The sequence below is a fragment of the Notolepis coatsorum genome (genome assembly GCF_963971535.1).
Source record: "Notolepis coatsorum genome assembly, chromosome: 2".
NCBI classification, from domain to species: domain Eukaryota; kingdom Metazoa; phylum Chordata; class Actinopteri; order Aulopiformes; family Paralepididae; genus Notolepis; species Notolepis coatsorum.
Window position 1 is genome coordinate 219,151,240 of NC_140166.1, and position 18,024 is coordinate 219,169,263.

The following is an 18,024-nucleotide window of genomic DNA, read 5'->3' on the forward strand; positions in this document are numbered from 1 at the left end:
ACATGTTAGTTTAGGAATAAGGGGCAGGTAACTATATAACTATAAGATGTATTCTTCTTCCTGCTCCTTTTGTCCATGGAATGACTATTTATGATTTTTTAATGAAGAAACTATGATTGTATTATTCCATGTGGCAAATAAAAACTCTGAACTGAACTGAACTCTCTCTCTCTTCCCCCCCCCTCCCTCCCTCCCTCTACCAGTGCAGACTGTGGTCTGACTGTCACTCAAAGTGCTTATGGGCGGAGCCAGGCCATAACAGCCTGATTTCTTGAGGCTGAAAAATGATGGTTTCGAGTACTTGATTAGAAATATAAAACAATGAATTTTTTTGAAAAAAAAACTTACAAATGTCTTCAATAGACTAACAGGAATTGTGTAAAGTTGCCCAAATAGTGCTAGGAATAGCAGTGCATAGCCCCTTTAAAGGGGAACTATTTTACTATTTCTTTCACTATTTGGGCACTTTTACACAATTCCTGTGAATCTATGGAACACCTCTGTAATTTTATTTTATTTTTTATTCATTGTTTTGTATTTCTAATCAAGTCCTCAAAAACATAATTTTTCTACCTCAAGATCTTAAGCCGTTTTGAGCCTGGGCTCCAACCACTGTGTGCAGCTCATCATGTACCTGATGCCACACAGCCACATTATCATGCAGCTGTGTCTCTCTGACATCACAAATCAGCACATTTTCAGATGACTCAGTTCAGTGAGGGTGAATATTGTGAGAGGAGAATTGGAAGAATGCGCCAATATGAGAATTAGAGACATAGATCATATTAATATAAGTTCACATAGCTAGGAAACAATGCTAAACACTCAAAAAGGCCATTTATAAGATAGTTCCCCTTTAAGTAAAAGTTAAAAAAAGAAATAAAATAAAAAAAAGAAAACTCATCATTTAGAAATGAGATTGCATAGGTCTGTGAATCGAGATCGCGATATTTTTTTCGATTAATCGTGCAGCCCTGGACAGAATGGTTAAGACACATGCACCATACAGTAAGCAATGTTTCTACGTTGACAAACTGCACGGAGGAGTCCGGTGGGATTTGCACCCACAGCCCACATGACATTTCAGACGGTCAAATCCACAACATGTCCCCTTTAAATATCTACAAAGTAAAGTAAGCTATGGTCAGGAAGGAAGGTCGGGGGTCATGTGATTAGTAAACTCATTAGTCATATTTAGACCAGCAGGGTACTGGCCTTGGTGTCGTGTTTAGCTGTAGACGAGCTGCTGTTACCACCCTGCAGGGCCTCACGGGGTTAACCTGCTTACTGTGTGTGTCTGTGTGTGTGTCTGTGTGTGTGTCTGTGTGTGTGTGTGTGTGTGTGTGTGTGTGTGTGTGTGTGTGTGTGTGTGTGTGTGTGTGTCTGTGTGTGTGTGTGTCTGTGTGTGTGTGTGTGTGTGTCTGTGTGTGTGTGTGTCTGTGTGTCTCTGTGTGTGTGTGTCTGTGTGTCTGTGTGTCTGTGTGTGTGTGTGTGTGTGTGTGTGTGTGTGTGTCTGTGTGTGTGTGTGTGTGTGTGTGTCTGTGTGTCTGTGTGTGTGTGTGTGTGTGTGTGTGTGTGTGTGTGTGTGTGTGTGTGTCTGTTCTCAGTGTCTCATAATGTTCCCAACATATTTTAATTAAGAGACTCTCCTCCCTTCTCTCTCTCTCTCTCTCCCTCTCTCTCTGGTTAAATCTCTCCTCACATTCCTTCTGTCCTCTCTCCTCCTGTTCTCTCCTCTTATCTCCTCTCCTCTCTCTCTAAACATCCTTCCCTCCCTCCACTCATCCCCCTGTTCTCTCCTCTCCTCTCTCTCTAAACATCCTTCCCTCCCTCCACTCATCCCCCTGTTCTCTCCTCTCCTCTTCTCTCTAAACATCCTTCCCTCCCTCCACTCATCCCCCTGTTCTCTCCTCTCCTCTTCTCTCTAAACATCCTTCCCTCCCTCCACTCATCCCCCTGTTCTCTCCTCTCCTCTCTCTCTAAACATCCTTCCCTCCCTCCACTCATCCCCCTGTTCTCTCCTCTCCTCTTCTCTCTAAACATCCTTCCCTCCCTCCACTCATCCCCCTGTTCTCTCCTCCACTTCATCCCTCAGAGAGCTTTCATTAGGAATGACTTTAGTGTGTGTGTGTTTGTGTGTGTGTCACTGTGTCTGTGTGTGTGTCTGTCTGTGTGTGTCTGTGTGTGTTAAGGCTGTCCCCAAACCCTGTTTTTAGGGTTCGAACGTTCGCCAGGGTTTTTCGAGCGGACGTTCGAACGTTCGTTTTTTTTATTAATTAATTGTATTATTATAGATTCTACGGGGTGCGGCATTGCATAGTCTATCAGTGCATTTTTTTTGTTTACAGTGGTGGCTGTTCATGTAAACATGTAAACAAAGCACTCAGAAGAAAATAAAGGAAAAAGACAGCAGTCAAACATACCGGTAATCAATGTTCCCTCTAATTTTTTTTCGGTCTGAGCAAACAGAATACCAGTATGTTTTAAAGGTATAATCTTTAATATCGTCAAACAGTGCACTCTAGGCAAAAGCGTGCCCGATGTTTGGGTTAGAGTTTAGTGGGGATGGTGGAGCGGTTGCCATTGCTGGCCACACCCCAGGTTCTCCAGAAGAGGTCCGACTAAATGTATAGTAGGTTAAACTCCAACCTACATATCACACCAAAACAAAGAATGTAAACAAAGTGCAGTACCAAGTGGGGAGCGCTTGTCTAGAGGGTACCATTTGACAACATTACAGATTCTACCTTTAATGTGACTGGTTCTCAGGGTGACTAATTTAGTCCAGTCATGAAAATTATTTAAATGTTTATTTGACCATTGATTGACGATACATAGCAAAGTCCTTACTTTGGCGGCAGCGGTGTGAGTCGCGTCACTAACTTTTGTCTTTTTAGGAGGCTGACTCGTCATTATTTTATTAAGTGAATTATAATGCGACTTCAAGGGTGACCATATTGTGATTTTTTTTAAAGAGGACACTGCCTTCAGCCTCAAGATACTTAATGATACTCAAAGTTTACTCAAAGATGCCTTATCATTATAATATATTTAAAGTATACCTCCTCTGTATGGATATAAAATTATTGTTTATATTATTTTATATAACAAAATAATATCTCTCTATAACCAAAGTTACTCAACATGCTGTATTATGCCTAAAGTAATCTATCTGACAAATCTCAAGAAAATAACTAAATCAACATATGACAAAATAATATATATTTTTCAAGTCTTACTGGACAAAATAAACAACAAGAAAAATATGAAGTAATGTTCTAAATAATACCTCTTCTGTATTAGAAAATCCATCTTAAAAAATATATCTTTGTATCTTTTCAATGTAATGTAAATTATAAAACAGTAACCTCACAAAGATACTAATTTAAAAGTGCACTATATGCAGTTTCAGATTTGTTGCAATTAGTGTACTAAACTAATTTATTACACACATAATCCTTAGAATGATTGTATCATAACAAGCATCTTATCAAACCAAAACATCATTTTGAGGCATCAAAATAGTTTTCAATTATTGTCTTTCTCTCTCTGTATAGCTGCATGCTTCAATCAATTCGGTCAACTTTGCCATCAAACTCTCGCCTCGCACTGCTCTGTTTGTAATGTTTTGCTGTGTCCATGTGAGCTTTGAGATCGCCGCCCACCACTTTTATTAGACACCGAAACATATGGTCAAGCTTTGCACACGTTGCACTCCGCTTCCAATTAGTCTCGACCGGGATGATAAATTGGGAATTTTCTCTGCAGTTCATCTGTAATGTACATTTTCGCGTTTCCATTGTGAGGAGTCAGCGATGCTGGTCAGATCTGTCCACTTCCTCATCTGTTCTGCGTGTCTGTGTGAGAGCGCAGTAGCAGCGACGCCCACAAGGCACTGAAAGCGAGGCTTCTCTTGGTAACGTCACACGCAACAGGTTACCGTAGTATTCAGTGCAACGCGCCAGTCAATTTAATTACATGCATATTTTACACAAACGCTTCTGTGCGCGACAGATTTCAGATGTGCGCGGGAGCGTTTTGCCATGTGCGCGCGCACGGGCGCAGCTTAGGGGGAACATTGCCGGTAATATCATATAACGCACTCACTTTTAGTTGGGTATGCCATACACTGCGGTCAAGTGAGCCGGCTTTCACTTTTGCGCGGTCAGACCAGCCGCTCCAGCCACTTCACCCAGGCGTTGGTCAGACCAGCCGCTCCAGCCACTTCACCCAGGCGTTGGTCAGACCAGCCGCTCCAGCCACTTCACCCAGGCGTTGGTCAGACCAGCCGCTCCAGCCACTTCACCCAGGCGTTGGTCAAACCAGCCGCTCCAGCCACTTCACCCAGGCGTTGGTCAGACCAGCCGCTCCGGCCACTTCACCCAGGCGTTGGTCAGACCAGCCGCTCCGGCCACTTCACCCAGGCGTTGGTCAGACCAGCCGCTCCGGCCACTTCACCCAGGCGTTGGTCAGACCAGCCGCTCCGGCCACTTCACCCAGGCGTTGGTCAGACCAGCCGCTCCAGCCACTTCACCCAGGCGTTGGTCAAACCAGCCGCTCCAGCCACTTCACCCAGGCGTTGGTCAGACCAGCCGCTCCAGCCACTTCACCCAGGCGTTGGTCAGACCAGCCGCTCCAGCCACTTCACCCAGGCGTTGGTCAGACCAGCCGCTCCGGCCACTTCACCCAGGCGTTGGTCAGACCAGCCGCTCCGGCCACTTCACCCAGGCGTTGGTCAGACCAGCCGCTCCGGCCACTTCACCCAGGCGTTGGTCAGACCAGCCGCTCCAGCCACTTCACCCAGGCGTTGGTCAGACCAGCCGCTCCAGCCACTTCACCCAGGCGTTGGTCAGACCAGCCGCTCCGGCCACTTCACCCAGGCGTTGGTCAGACCAGCCGCTCCAGCCACTTCACCCAGGCGTTGGTCAGACCAGCCGCTCCAGCCACTTCACCCAGGCGTTGGTCAGACCAGCCGCTCCAGCCACTTCACCCAGGCGTTGGTCAGACCAGCCGCTCCAGCCACTTCACCCAGGCGTTGGTCAGACCAGCCGCTCCAGCCACTTCACCCAGGCGTTGGTCAGACCAGCCGCTCCAGCCACTTCACCCAGGCGTTGCGCGATGTTTACTCCACAATGTTTTATCTCCAGTTCTTTTGTTTCCAAGACATATCCCAGTAGTTCCCACTCGTTTGAAATCGTACTTCAGAGTTAGGTTGTTGCAAACGGTGGATATCTTGGGCATGGTGCTTGAGCCGCCACGGCTCTGAGGCAGCACTGCTGTGTTGTGTGTAACCCGCTCTACCGTCCGGGTCGTGTCGCGTGTGCACCAAACGTTCCACCCAAACAAAGACTGCCTGAGCCTGACGAACCACACTATACACACAGCTGAGTAGATCCTTATTAACCTGAGAGATCACCTACACACAGCTGAGTAGATCCTTATTCACCTGAGAGATCACCTACAGACAGCCGAGTAGATCCTTATTAACCTGAGAGATCACCTACACACAGCTGAGTAGATCCTTATTCACCTGAGAGATCACCTACAGACAGCCGAGTAGATCCTTATTCACCTGAGAGATCACCTACAGACAGCCGAGTAGATCCTTATTAACCTGAGAGATCACCTACACACAGCTGAGTAGATCCTTATTCACCTGAGAGATCACCTACAGACAGCCGAGTAGATCCTTATTAACCTGAGAGATCACCTACACACAGCTGAGTAGATCCTTATTCACCTGAGAGATCACCTACAGACAGCCGAGTAGATCCTTATTCACCTGAGAGATCACCTACAGACAGCCGAGTAGATCCTTATTAACCTGAGAGATCACCTACAGACAGCCGAGTAGATCCTTATTACCCTGAGAGATCACCTACAGACAGCCGAGTAGATCCTTATTACCCTGAGAGATCACCTACAGACAGCCGAGTAGATCCTTATTAACCTGAGAGATCACCTACACACAGCTGAGTAGATCCTTATTACCCTGATTTAACCTACTTTAATAATTAACCAGAGAGAGTAGATCCTAAGTAGTGTGTGTGTGTCTGACCCAGCAGTGTGTGTGTGTGTGTGTGTGTGTGTGTCTCACCCAGCAGTGTGTGTGTGTGTGTGTGTGTGTGTGTGTGTGTGTGTGTGTGTGTGTGTGTCTCACCCAGCAGTGTGTGTGTGTGCTGGCTGCCCAGTGGGGGGGGTGCCGGGGTGTGCGAGTCGAGCAGGAAGGTTGGGTTGTCGATTCCGACCCGAGGATTCTGGGAGAGCTTCCTGAGTCTCAGCGACGTGTTCAGGTCCAGCTGTCGACCCTCCTCCTCTCTACGCCGACGGAGGTCCTCCTGCACGCACGCACACACACACACACACACACACACACACACACACACACACACACACACACACACACACACACACACACACACACACACACACACACACACACACACACACACACACACACACACACACACACACACACACACACACACACACACACACACACACACACACACACACACACACACACACACACACACACAGATTTACTAACTGTTTTATTGACAGCGATATATACGTTTTTGGATTGTTTTTGCTTTTTTCTGTCTTATTATTCTATTCAGTGTCACGGACCCGTATGTTGCCGTCAAAAGGCATACTGGGACGCGTGTAGCTTAATCCCAGCGGAAGAGTGCAAGAGCGCTTCCGCATTCTTCGCCATACGCCAGTACGGTAATGCGCATTTCCTTTTCCTTCGCCCAGGTGCTCGCGCGCGCGCATGCGCATGAGATCCCGCTTGGTTCGACGCTTTGGTTCATATTAATCACATATTAACACGCTTTGGTTCATATTAATCACATATTAACGCTAACGCGCCATATTAGCACACATATATACACGCAATGGACGCAGCAGGCGATCATATTAATCACATATTAACACGCTTTGGTTCATATTAATCACATATTAACGCTAACGCGCCATATTAGCACACATATATACACGCGATGGACGCAGCAGGCGATCATATTAATCACATATTAACACGCTTTGGTTCATATTAATCACATATTAACGCTAACGCGCCATATTAGCACACATCATTAATAATTAACATATACACGCGATGGACGCAGCAGAGCTTGCGGCATTATGTAGCCGTAATCCCCGATGTTTTTCATTCGATGCTTAGCTCAACTGGTATGCCACCGTGCTGTTGGTGACAAGTTCGATTCCCTTCAATTTTTATTTTTAAATTTTTTAACGTGCATTCTTTCGCCGGTTAAGTTTAGGCATGTTAACTTTAAGCATTGTTTCGGAGTTGGTTATGGTTAAGGTTAGGCATTGTTTCGGAGTTGGTTAAGGTTAGAAGGGTTAAGTTTAGGCGCTGTTAAGGAGCTGGTTAAGGTTAGAGTTTGTCTTAGAGAATGGCAATAGACAGCCTATTTCTGCACTGTCGTCGCGTCGCGATAATATACATGTATTCCATAATATGTAAAGTACAGTTGACAGCTGCGTTGTGTTACGTTGCAATGTACTACATGCATTCCATTTCGGCGTCTGAGCGGGGGGAAAGAAAATGCGCATTTGGAGGGCGTTACCGTGGCCAATAAGGGCAAAATGCGGAAGCACTCTTGCACTCTTCCGCTGGGATTAAGCTACACGCTACTGGGACACCGAGGGTGCAGTACCGGCCAGATCCTGCTAGTAGGCAGTATCGAGAGTGCAGTAAACCCTGTTCCAGACCGGGTGTTACGTTTAAACCGCTCCGGGTGCAGTTTTCTAGTACAGGGAAGCCTGGGGCTTCACTCGATCGCATTGAATAGTTTTCGGGAGAATCGATGGATGTGTTGTGCTGGATTATGTCGCGGACCAGATGGCGATCAAACAATTGGAATATTCTTTTTGGAATACCACCGACCACAGGTTAAGGACAATCTGACGTCAATTTCAGCTTGATCGTGCAAGGTTATCATACCCATCCCCCTGATCGGCGTGTGTTGTGGTAATAACGAATGACGTTACTGGCAATCAAATAATCAGAAACGACCCCCCCCCCCCCCCCCCCTTTCATGCATTCATGATGAAACATAATACCTATGATATAGATTTGATTTGGAAATAGTAGCGTGTCCAGGGACGAAACGCCAATGGTTTTAGTAGAATTCACGTTGCGCAATGTAGCCGGCCTCCCAGGAATTAGCCCGGATCATTCCGAAATTATATTCACCACGGGATAACGCGTGAACGTATTCATGAAAAAATTTATTCTTTTTTGCATCTTGGACAGAAGATAGTTACTGTCAAATGACCATGGTATTGTATCCATAGCTATAATATAGAATATAGATATAGCTCTACAAACAAGGTGACGCACAGTGAAAACATGTAATGGAAAGCTGGCCCGGCTAGGGCCTAACAAAAATAATAGTTGGTTTCAGGTTGGTTGTCAGTTTGGCCATGGGTAGGTAGGGAATTTATTTTTATTTTTATTTATTTTTATTCTTTCCCACGGCGACTATGGATAGGGAATTTCTTTATTTAATTAACCCTTTCACTGCCACACGACAGAAGGTTAGCCCTTTACTATCACACAACCGACGGCGATGCTCCATCATTAGCATCATTAGCTCCGCGGATGCGGAGCTAATGATGCTAATGATGGAGCATCGCCGTCGGTTGTGTGATAGTAAAGGGCTAACCTTCTGTATTGTCACAGTGAAAGGGTTAACCGGCTGTCGTGTGGCAGTGAAAGGGTTAAAATGTTCACAACAACATGGATGCATGTACTCTGCCAGCATGTTTAATATCCATAATACTAAATGTTTGACTAAGATTTCTATGAAACTTTATTCTAAAAAAAAAAAAAAAAAAAAAAAAAAAAATTATTATTTTTTTTTTTAATATATAATTTTTTTTTTAAACTCATAAAATATATTGGGTCGCACCTAAATCGGCAGGGTCGGTCGGCAACCTGAAACCAACCATTATTTTTGTTAGGCCTAGAACAGGATGAGGAAAGGCCTCGGCCCCTGAATGAGTTAATACCTGGTGCTGTCGTATTCTCTCTAGCTGGGCAGAGCGACGGGCCGGGAGGGTTCTGCTGCCCAGGTCTCCTGGACAGTCGACAGCCATCTCCCTGTGGTGCTGAACCCCTCTCAACTCCTCCTCCTCTCCTCCTCCTCCTCCTCCTCCTTCATCCTCTCCTCCAATATGGCCATTCAGGTGGGACGTCGTCATCTCAAACACACCCTGGACCAGGAGGGTGTGTGTGTGTGTGTGTGTGTGTGTGTGTGTGTGTGTGTGTGTGTGTGTGTGTGTGTGTGTGTGTGTGTGTGTGTATGTGTGTGTGTGTGTTTAAGAGGGCAGTTCAGTAAACAGGTTGGCCATGATGACACCTCCTGTTGGAGACCCCTGGGGACAGAAAACAAACATCATCAAATAGAGAAAGAGGGGGGGGGGGGCAGGTGGCGCACAGAGATTACGTTCGTCACCAACACCGGGAGACACTAGGATTCGCCTGTTCGAATCCAGCTCCCGGCGTTGCTATCAGCTTGGCTGGCCTCTCACACTGATACAATTGGCTGTATCAGGGGGTGGGAAAGCTGAAGGGTGGGTCCTGGGCGTTGTGGACAGCGACCCCTACAGTTTGGTCGGGGCGCCTGCTCAGCAAGGGTTGGAACTAAGGAGAGATAGTGTGGCCTCCCACACGCTACACTCTCCCCGGTGAGAACCTGCGCGGCCAGGTTGGCCTGCCCCAGGCTGCACATGCGTCGGAGGAAAGCATGTGACAGTCTCCGGTCTCCCGGACCAACAGTAGGGGAAAGTACGCAACAACCAGGAAGGGTGGGATGGGAGAAAAATCGGGAAAAAGGAGGGGAAGAAAGATAATAAAAAAAAAAGAGAAAGAGGATAAATACTGTACCCAACTTCCGGTTACATCCTGTAGGGCTGGACGGTAAAATATATATCACGGTATAATTTGAAGTAGGGCTGTCTTAAATACTTCGAAGCTTCGTTCGACGGGCATGGGATTCGAATATGAAAATAAAATTTGAAGAAAAAAAAAATGTGTTGTGCAAAATCAACTCTGCCTCTCTTTGTTAACTACAAGAAGCAATGCTGTTTGTTATTTAAGATGAGGTCGGACTCGGCACTGACAGATTTGTGTTCATTGTGCTGCTTTTATAAAGCCTCAAATGACGGCTTATAATATTTCATGAAAGCAAAGTGTTTCGTTTGTCTAAGATTTAAAAAGGTTTAAACTTTACAGCACTGACAAAGTTGAACAAAGTGCTGTACAAGTCCCACAACATAAAAAAAAGAATAAAAAAAAATTAAAAATTAAAATTATTATAATATATATTTTTTAACACATCCTGTGCCAAGAACGGCGAAAGTCGTTATTGCCCGCCATGCGTTGAACGCCAGGAACGGCGTAAGCCGTTTTTGAGATCAATATAAAAAAAATTCGCCATGGCATTCATAATTCATCCAGCCTCCCTCCGGGATCCAGCTGGACCCTGTTCTGGTATTGCAACACCTCAATACCGCCGCCTGGTGGATGGTCGGGCGAGTTACATTCACGTAAAAACCGGAAGTGGCGGTCGGTGCGTCGAGGAAATCCCTCCGGCAGTCACATCTTGTTACGTGGGTCCAGACAAACACTGGAGTGCATTTGGATCGTTTCCATAACGCAATAATCGATATGATTTCGGCGTTTATTGCGCCATACAAACCGGAAATGGATCTAGGAGATCGGCGTCAAATAATTGGGATATTTTTCCTCCAGTATCATCGGTGAACGGTAAGAGGACACTAACGTTATTTTCAGCCCGATTGTGCATTTCTTTGTTTGCAATCAGTCTGATCAATATATCAACCCATACTAAATAAAGCCGTTACTGACGATCAAGGAATTATAAACGACCCCCCCCCCCTTTCCTTCACGCATGATGAAGCATAATGTATACCGATCATATACATTTGATTTTTTTAATATAGCGTGTAGAGGAAAGAAACGGAAATCGATTATCTATCATTATGCGTCAGGGCCTATAACTCGCGTTTTAGGAATTACTGCAGAAAAGCTTAAAATATTCTAGACGCTATTAACACAACAATGTATGAATGAAATAATATAACGTTCCCACATCCTGAACGATAGATAATCGATGTTGAATGGGCCATAGTAATGTCAATATACCTATATGAAGAATATGAAGAAGTCCACTATTATCCCTGTACCCAAAAAATCCAAGCCTGCTTGCCTCAACGACTACCGCCCTGTAGCTCTCACCTCCATAGCCATGAAGTGCTTTGAGAAGCTAGTAAAGGGCTACATCTGCTCCTCCCTCCCCATCAACATGGACCCCCTGCAATTTGCATACCGCCCCAACAGGTCCACGGAGGACGCCATATCCCATGTGCTGCACACAGCAGCATCACACCTGGACAAGAGGCAGGGGAACTATGTGAGAATGCTATTCATCGACTACAGCTCGGCATTCAACACCATAGTCCCCTCCATACTCATAGCCAAGCTCAGGGACCTGGGCTTGGGCTATGACCTCTGCCAGTGGGTCTTGGACTTCCTGACTGGCAGACCCCAGGTGGTGAGAGCAGGCAACTGCACCTCCTCATCCATCACCCTCAACATAGGGGCCCCCCAGGGCTGTGTTCTGAGTCCCCTCCTCTACTCCCTGTACACACACGACTGTGTGGCTCAGCGGAGTAGCAATACAATCGTCAAATTTGCTGACGACACAGTGGTGGTGGGCCTGATCTCTGCCAACGACGAGAGGGCCTACCTGGAAGAGGTCAAGGTCCTGGCGGGATGGTGCCAGGAAAACAGCCTCTCCCTGAACGTCAGCAAAACAAAGGAGATGATTGTGGACTTCAGGAGGTCGGGGGTCAAGGACTACAGCCCCCTCAGCATCGACGGGGCACCGGTTGAGAGAGTCAACAGCTTCAAGTACCTCGGAGCCCACATATCCGAGGACTTGACATGGACCATACACATTAACAGTGTGGTGAAGAAGGCACGACAACGCCTCTACTTCCTCAGGCGCCTAAGGAAGTTCCAAGTCAGCCAGAAGATCCTTAAGAACTTCTACTCATGTACAATAGAGAGCATCTTGACCGGCAACATCACCTCCTGGTTTGGGAATAGCACTGCAAAAGACCAAAGCAGACTACAAAGAGTGACACGTTCAGCCGAACGCACAATTGGAGGGGGGCTCCCCACCCTCCAGAACATTTACTACAAGCGTTGCAAGGGGAAGGCTAAGAGAATTATTAAGGACTCGAGCCACCCGAACAACTGCCTCTTTGAACTGCTGCCGTCAGGCAAGCGATACAGGAGTCTCAAGGCGAGCACAGAAAGACTCAGAAGTAGCTTCTATCCCCAGGCCATCAGGCTGCTAAACGAACAATGAATGAACACTACACAACAACAACCACCAAACACACATAGCACACACATCCACACGCACACACTCACTTTAAACAAACACACTGTAGCACCCACTACACACACTTTATAGCACACACCCACTTTAAACAAACACACTGTAGCACCCACTCCCCACACTTTATATTTATGGATGAAGGATTGCACTACAACTCGTACACCTTACTGTAAATTGTACCTAAAATTGTACCTCATCCCATTTCTGCTTTGCACTAGATAGTACTGTACATTAGTACACTGCATAGTATTGTGTATTGTATATTATATGGTAACTCAGAACATTGTACATATGTCTATACCGAACAACTGTGACCTCATTTTCTTCTTCTAAATTCATGCTATATTATGTTATTATGTTATTTGATACTATCTTGTCTAGCACAGTCTCTGGAGCGTAACAGTAAGAAGCATTTTGTATGAAAGTATTCTGTACTTCTGTATGACAACTATTAAAGAACTTGAACTTGAACTAATATTTAAAAAGTTATAGCCCTGCAAAGAAGGTAAACATCTCCATAGCAGCGTTTCCGTTAGCCGGTAATTACCGGTATTTGACTGGCAAAATCTGTTGACATATTTAATCTCTCCGGTCATAATGTCCGGTGAAAATAATTCCCTCTAAGCACAATTTGATTATTTGAATTGTATTAAAATAGGCTAAAATTAAATAGCCTATGCGATGAACGAAACAATCATTACATTTGTTTCATCGTTGCTTCTAATAATGACAACGACGTTGTCAGCGAGAGCTTAGTTCTGGGTTTGCGAGTGCATGTGCAGCTGCAGAGCCGGAGCTGCAGCGGCACAGTGCAGTACTCCAATTCAGCCATTGGCAATTCAGCTGTTGGGTGGGGGGCGCTGCTGAGCGGTCCCCAGATAGAGCCAGAAAACAGCTGAATCTGCTGCTCTGCAGCGACATACTCTCGCAAGGTGAGGTGGAGAGAGTCATCACGCAAACCCACGATAATGTTGCCGTCTCTCTCTGCCAAATTTCTCAGTTCTTCGCTTGATATAATTAATACAAATGTCCAATATAACGGAATTCGTTAGCTCATAAAAATGTGATTATAACAGACTGCTGTTTATTAATGTCGGGCGACTGCCCACAGACACCTATTCGATTTAAAGTCGGCAGCAGCACGAGTCTCGGGACTTATTTTATTTGGAATATAATGACTGTATACGCAAAAGTAGCCTAGTTTTAAGTTAAAATATTTAGTGATGCACCGATGTGAAAATTGTGGCCGATACCGATAACCGATATTAATATTGCTGTTCTGGCCGATACCAATATTTACCGATGTCGATATCTCTGGATAGAAAACACTTTTTTATGATAATCAAATAAAGAGCTATTTTCCAAAACGCATAATTTATTTATTTTCAGAAATGACTGATATTTTGAAACTATTTAAGGCCAAAACATGTAAAAACTAATTTTTTTTTTTTTTTTTTTTTTAAATATCGGCCCTATCTTGATATCGGTCCTATACCGATGTGTAAAAAAAACGGCCATATCGGCCGATATTATATCGGCGGCCGATATATCGTGCATCACTAAAAATATTATAAATCTACATGCCTTGATGATGTCATTATTTTGTTTTGTTGTCATTATTTTGCCTATCAATTGTTTTTAAGCTCAATAAACTCTGACCGGAATTTCTCTCATTTGACCGGTAGATTGAAATCTACCGGACACTGAGGCCGGCAACAATTTTTTCTAACGGAAACCCTGCTCCATAGGCTTACAGTGGTGTCAGACTGGGTATATTGATGGGTATAACCCATGGCGGAGAATGTGTTAATCTCGAAGCTTCGAATTAAAATCGAATCTCGGCCCTGAAGCTTCGAATTCCAAAAAGAAATTCGAAGGTCAGCCCTAATTTGAAGCATAGACGGTAACGGTATATATTAGGGCTGGGCAATTAATAAAAGAAAAATCCCGATCTCGATTCATAGACCTATGCAATCTCATTTCTAAATTATGACGATTTTTTTTATTAAAAAAAAATTATAATAAATATTTATTAAATATTTTTTTTGTTTTTTTTACTTTTTACTGTACTTTTTTAAATTATGACGATTCTGACTCGATTTATTTTGTATGTTACAAGATACTTTTAAGTTTTAAGTTATACAGGCGGCTGGGTGGCGCAGCGGAGATTGCGCTCGTCACCAATGCAAGAGACTTCGGTCTCGAATCCGGGTGTCAGCATTGCCTCCGGCTTGGGCCGGCCGTCATACTATCTCAATTGGCAGAGTTAGAGGGTGGAAGTCGATGGGTGGGGATTGGACGTTGTGGACAGCGACTCCTACAGGTCGGTTGGGGGACGCCTGCACAGCAGAGACAGGAAGTAGCGGGGGTAGTGTGAGCCTCCCATGCGTTACTCCTCGCCAATGAGAGTCCGCGCTAGGCTACCAAGTAAACAAATCACTGTGCTACTATCGTTAGCTCTCAGAATGGTAGCCAGTTAGCCTGCAGCACTGTAGTACTAATAACGTTAGTATTGTGTATTAAAAAACGCACCGGACTGCGACGTAACGTTTTACCGTTTATTTGCTTGCTCCACAACAACACACACATCAACTCTCGTTACCACAACGCTTTACGGTATTTTCACAGCACTGTCGCAACATTACCGTAAAACGTGAACACCGTTGTGATCCACTCGCTCCACTAGTGAGGACTGGTCTCGCCCTCTGCTGGCGCGTGTGTGCACTACAACCAATCACTGTCAAAACTCCGTTTCAGTGTAATTATACTGAAACGCATCTGTGATTTCTAAATACCCTGGTATACCGTAATACCGTCATACCGCCCAAGCCTAGTCCGCGCTGTCTGGTGAAAAGATGCGACAGGCTGCCTCCTCGTGTACCGGAGGGGACACGTGATGCAAGGCTTCTATCCTCCCTACAACCGACCAGTGGGAGGCATAGTCTAGCAACGTTCAAGACAGGGGAGGGGAGAATTGGAAATAAGAAATTGTGATGGGAGAAAAAGATAGAAAAATAAGGAGAAAAAGTGGATAAAAAAAAAAGAGACTTTTAAGTTTAAGTCAAGCACTTTCATATATGTTATGTTTAAGTTTAAGTCAAGCACTTTGATATGTTATGTTGTCTGTTTAAGAAAGAGTGCAATAAATGATTTCATTGAAAAAATAAGAATCGTGTGAGAGAATCGTGATCTCAATTCTTAGAGAGAAAAATCATGATTCACATTTTAGCAAGAATCGCCCCCAGCCCTAGTAATCACGGTATATTATCCGTTAGGGCTGGGCGATATAACGATAAATATCGCGATATATTTTAATAATCGATATCGAATATCTAAATTAAAAAAAAATCGAATTTCTTTTTTTTTCTTTTTTTACCTGCAACAGGGCAGTTTTAAAACCAGAGACAGTGGACAGACTTGTCTTTCTTGCCTGCAACTTAAAGTAATGGCTTTGCTTGTCCAAATGACAATACTGACCAAATTCAGATTTCTTTTTCTCTTGTCCATTTATTTTGTTTGCTTTCTAATTTAAAATACATTTTGAAACCGTCTGTACACAGTAGGCTATGTGTGCTAGCAGAACTAGACTCCAGTCACAAGTCACAGTGCACATGTGCGGTGGTTTGTCCACCAAAAAAGCGCCAAAAGATCGAAAATAAACTAGCAGAGCCAGAACTGTTCAACTCCTCTGGAGCCACACCCAGCAGAGAAGCCGGTTTACTTTAGCTTTTAAACCAGCTGCAGCCTGAGAACTGGAGTGTGAGGGGATGTAACACTAAAGATGGCGGCAATGACAAAGAATTGCTGCAAAATAAACATACATATGTTGTAAATTTTTTTTTTTTTTTTTATATACTTATAACAATTCGATAATTATCGATATCGAGAAATAAAATAAAATTATCATATCGTTATCGCGATATGATTTTTTTCCATATCGCCCAGCCCTATTATCCGTGATCAAATGTTTGGCCATATGGCCCTCAGCCCCATCCTGTACCCAACCCAACATCCTGGACAGACTGTCTGACTGACTGGTTTACGGACCGACTCAGTGGCTCATCAGACTTCAAGTCACTGGAATGTCAAGTCTCCCCCACTTTCTCTTTCTCTCCATCTCTTTCTCTCTCTCTCCCTCCCTTTCTCTCTCTCTCCCTCCCTCCCTTTCTCTCTCTCCATCTCTTTCTCTCTCTCTCTCCCTCCATCTCTTTCTCTCCCTTTCTCTCTCTCTCTCTCTCCCTCCCTCTCTCTCTCTCTCCCTCCCTCTCTCTCTCTCTCGCCCTCTCTCGTTGTTCAGAAATCACAGGACTGTGACGGCGGCCCAGTGTAACCATGACAATGTCCCAGAGTAACCATGACATTGGCCCCGTCAGCAGCCAAGAGGTTGCCAACAACTGCTCCCAAAATAACACAGATACACTTATGAACCAGGCGGGAGGGAGGGAGGGAGGGAGGGAGGGAGGGAGGGAGGGAGGGAGGGGCGGGACAGGAAGAGGGCAGGTTGAGTGATCAGTCTTATCTCTCAGAGTGACACAATGACAACACAGTAACCCGACGCTGTCCTGCACACACACACACACACACACACACACACTACTGACCCCTACTACTGAGTTTCGTAAAAGTCAGTCAAAGCTTACTAAAAGCACGAGCAGTGAACTCCAAGCCCACGTGACTGAACTCAAACTAGAAAGAAACAGACTAAGGCCCCGTCCACACGAACGCTGGGTTTAATGTAACCGTGATTGTATGTGCGCAGTTGCACTGTTCGGCCACACACAACCGGGGATTTGCTACACTGCAACCGCGGTCTTTTGAAACCGGTGGCCAGGGTGGAGTTGTGCGGTTTTGCAGTTGCGTGTGGGCATAGCAACCGAGGTTATTCCCAGTGTTTACAGCAGAGCTGTCGCAATTATTCCCCATGTTCACGGCAGACCGCGGGGTAGAGAGATTAGAGCAGAGCCAACTACACCAGTGTTTACAGCAGAGCTGTCCCAAGTAGCGTTATATGAAAATGATTGTAACAAACTTTTGTTCAAAACGTATCGTCTGTGTTGAAGAGTGTTGTGATCGACTGATGTCTGTTGACGCTCAGAGTAAACATGTAGCTGCAGCTAAACTAAACTCATGTGTTGTCAAGTTATTGTTATAACTTATAAGGAACCCAGTCCAGACTGCATCCCCTTAACAATTGTTTGTATTGAGCCGTATTGTATTGTACCCATTCTGCAATCTGTTAAATAACGTTTACATCCATTTCATATCGGTAACGTTACTTCTTCTTCTTCTTCAGTTAATTAATGGCAGATCGCGACCCAACAGGAAGTTTAGTGAGCGTTCAGTCTTTTCTGATTGGTTGAAATGGCCTTCATGTCTGAACAACATCGCCGCCTACTGCTTTGGCATTGTATTACATTGTACTAAATGTATCGGTTGCTGGGTTCCAGCTCTGCCGTGAGTACGCAGTTATACACGGTTGTCCACCTGTGTTCACCGTGTGGACGGAGTTTTATTTTTTCAAACTTCGGTCATATTAAATCCAAACTCTCGTGTGGAC

At 44.9% G+C, this 18,024-nt stretch overlaps 1 protein-coding gene across 1 annotated transcript in view; it reads right to left on the reverse strand.

Moving 5' to 3' along the window:
• Positions 1 to 18,024, reverse strand: part of pals1a (protein associated with LIN7 1, MAGUK p55 family member a) — a gene marked incomplete at its 3' end in the record, with an annotated part of 82,061 nt that overhangs the window by 36,301 nt on the left and 27,736 nt on the right. The window contains 2 exon segments of the mRNA XM_084308537.1: positions 6,161 to 6,338; positions 9,046 to 9,411. Of these exon segments, the coding sequence (XP_084164663.1) occupies positions 6,161 to 6,338; positions 9,046 to 9,237 (370 nt within the window). The 5' untranslated portion in view covers positions 9,238 to 9,411.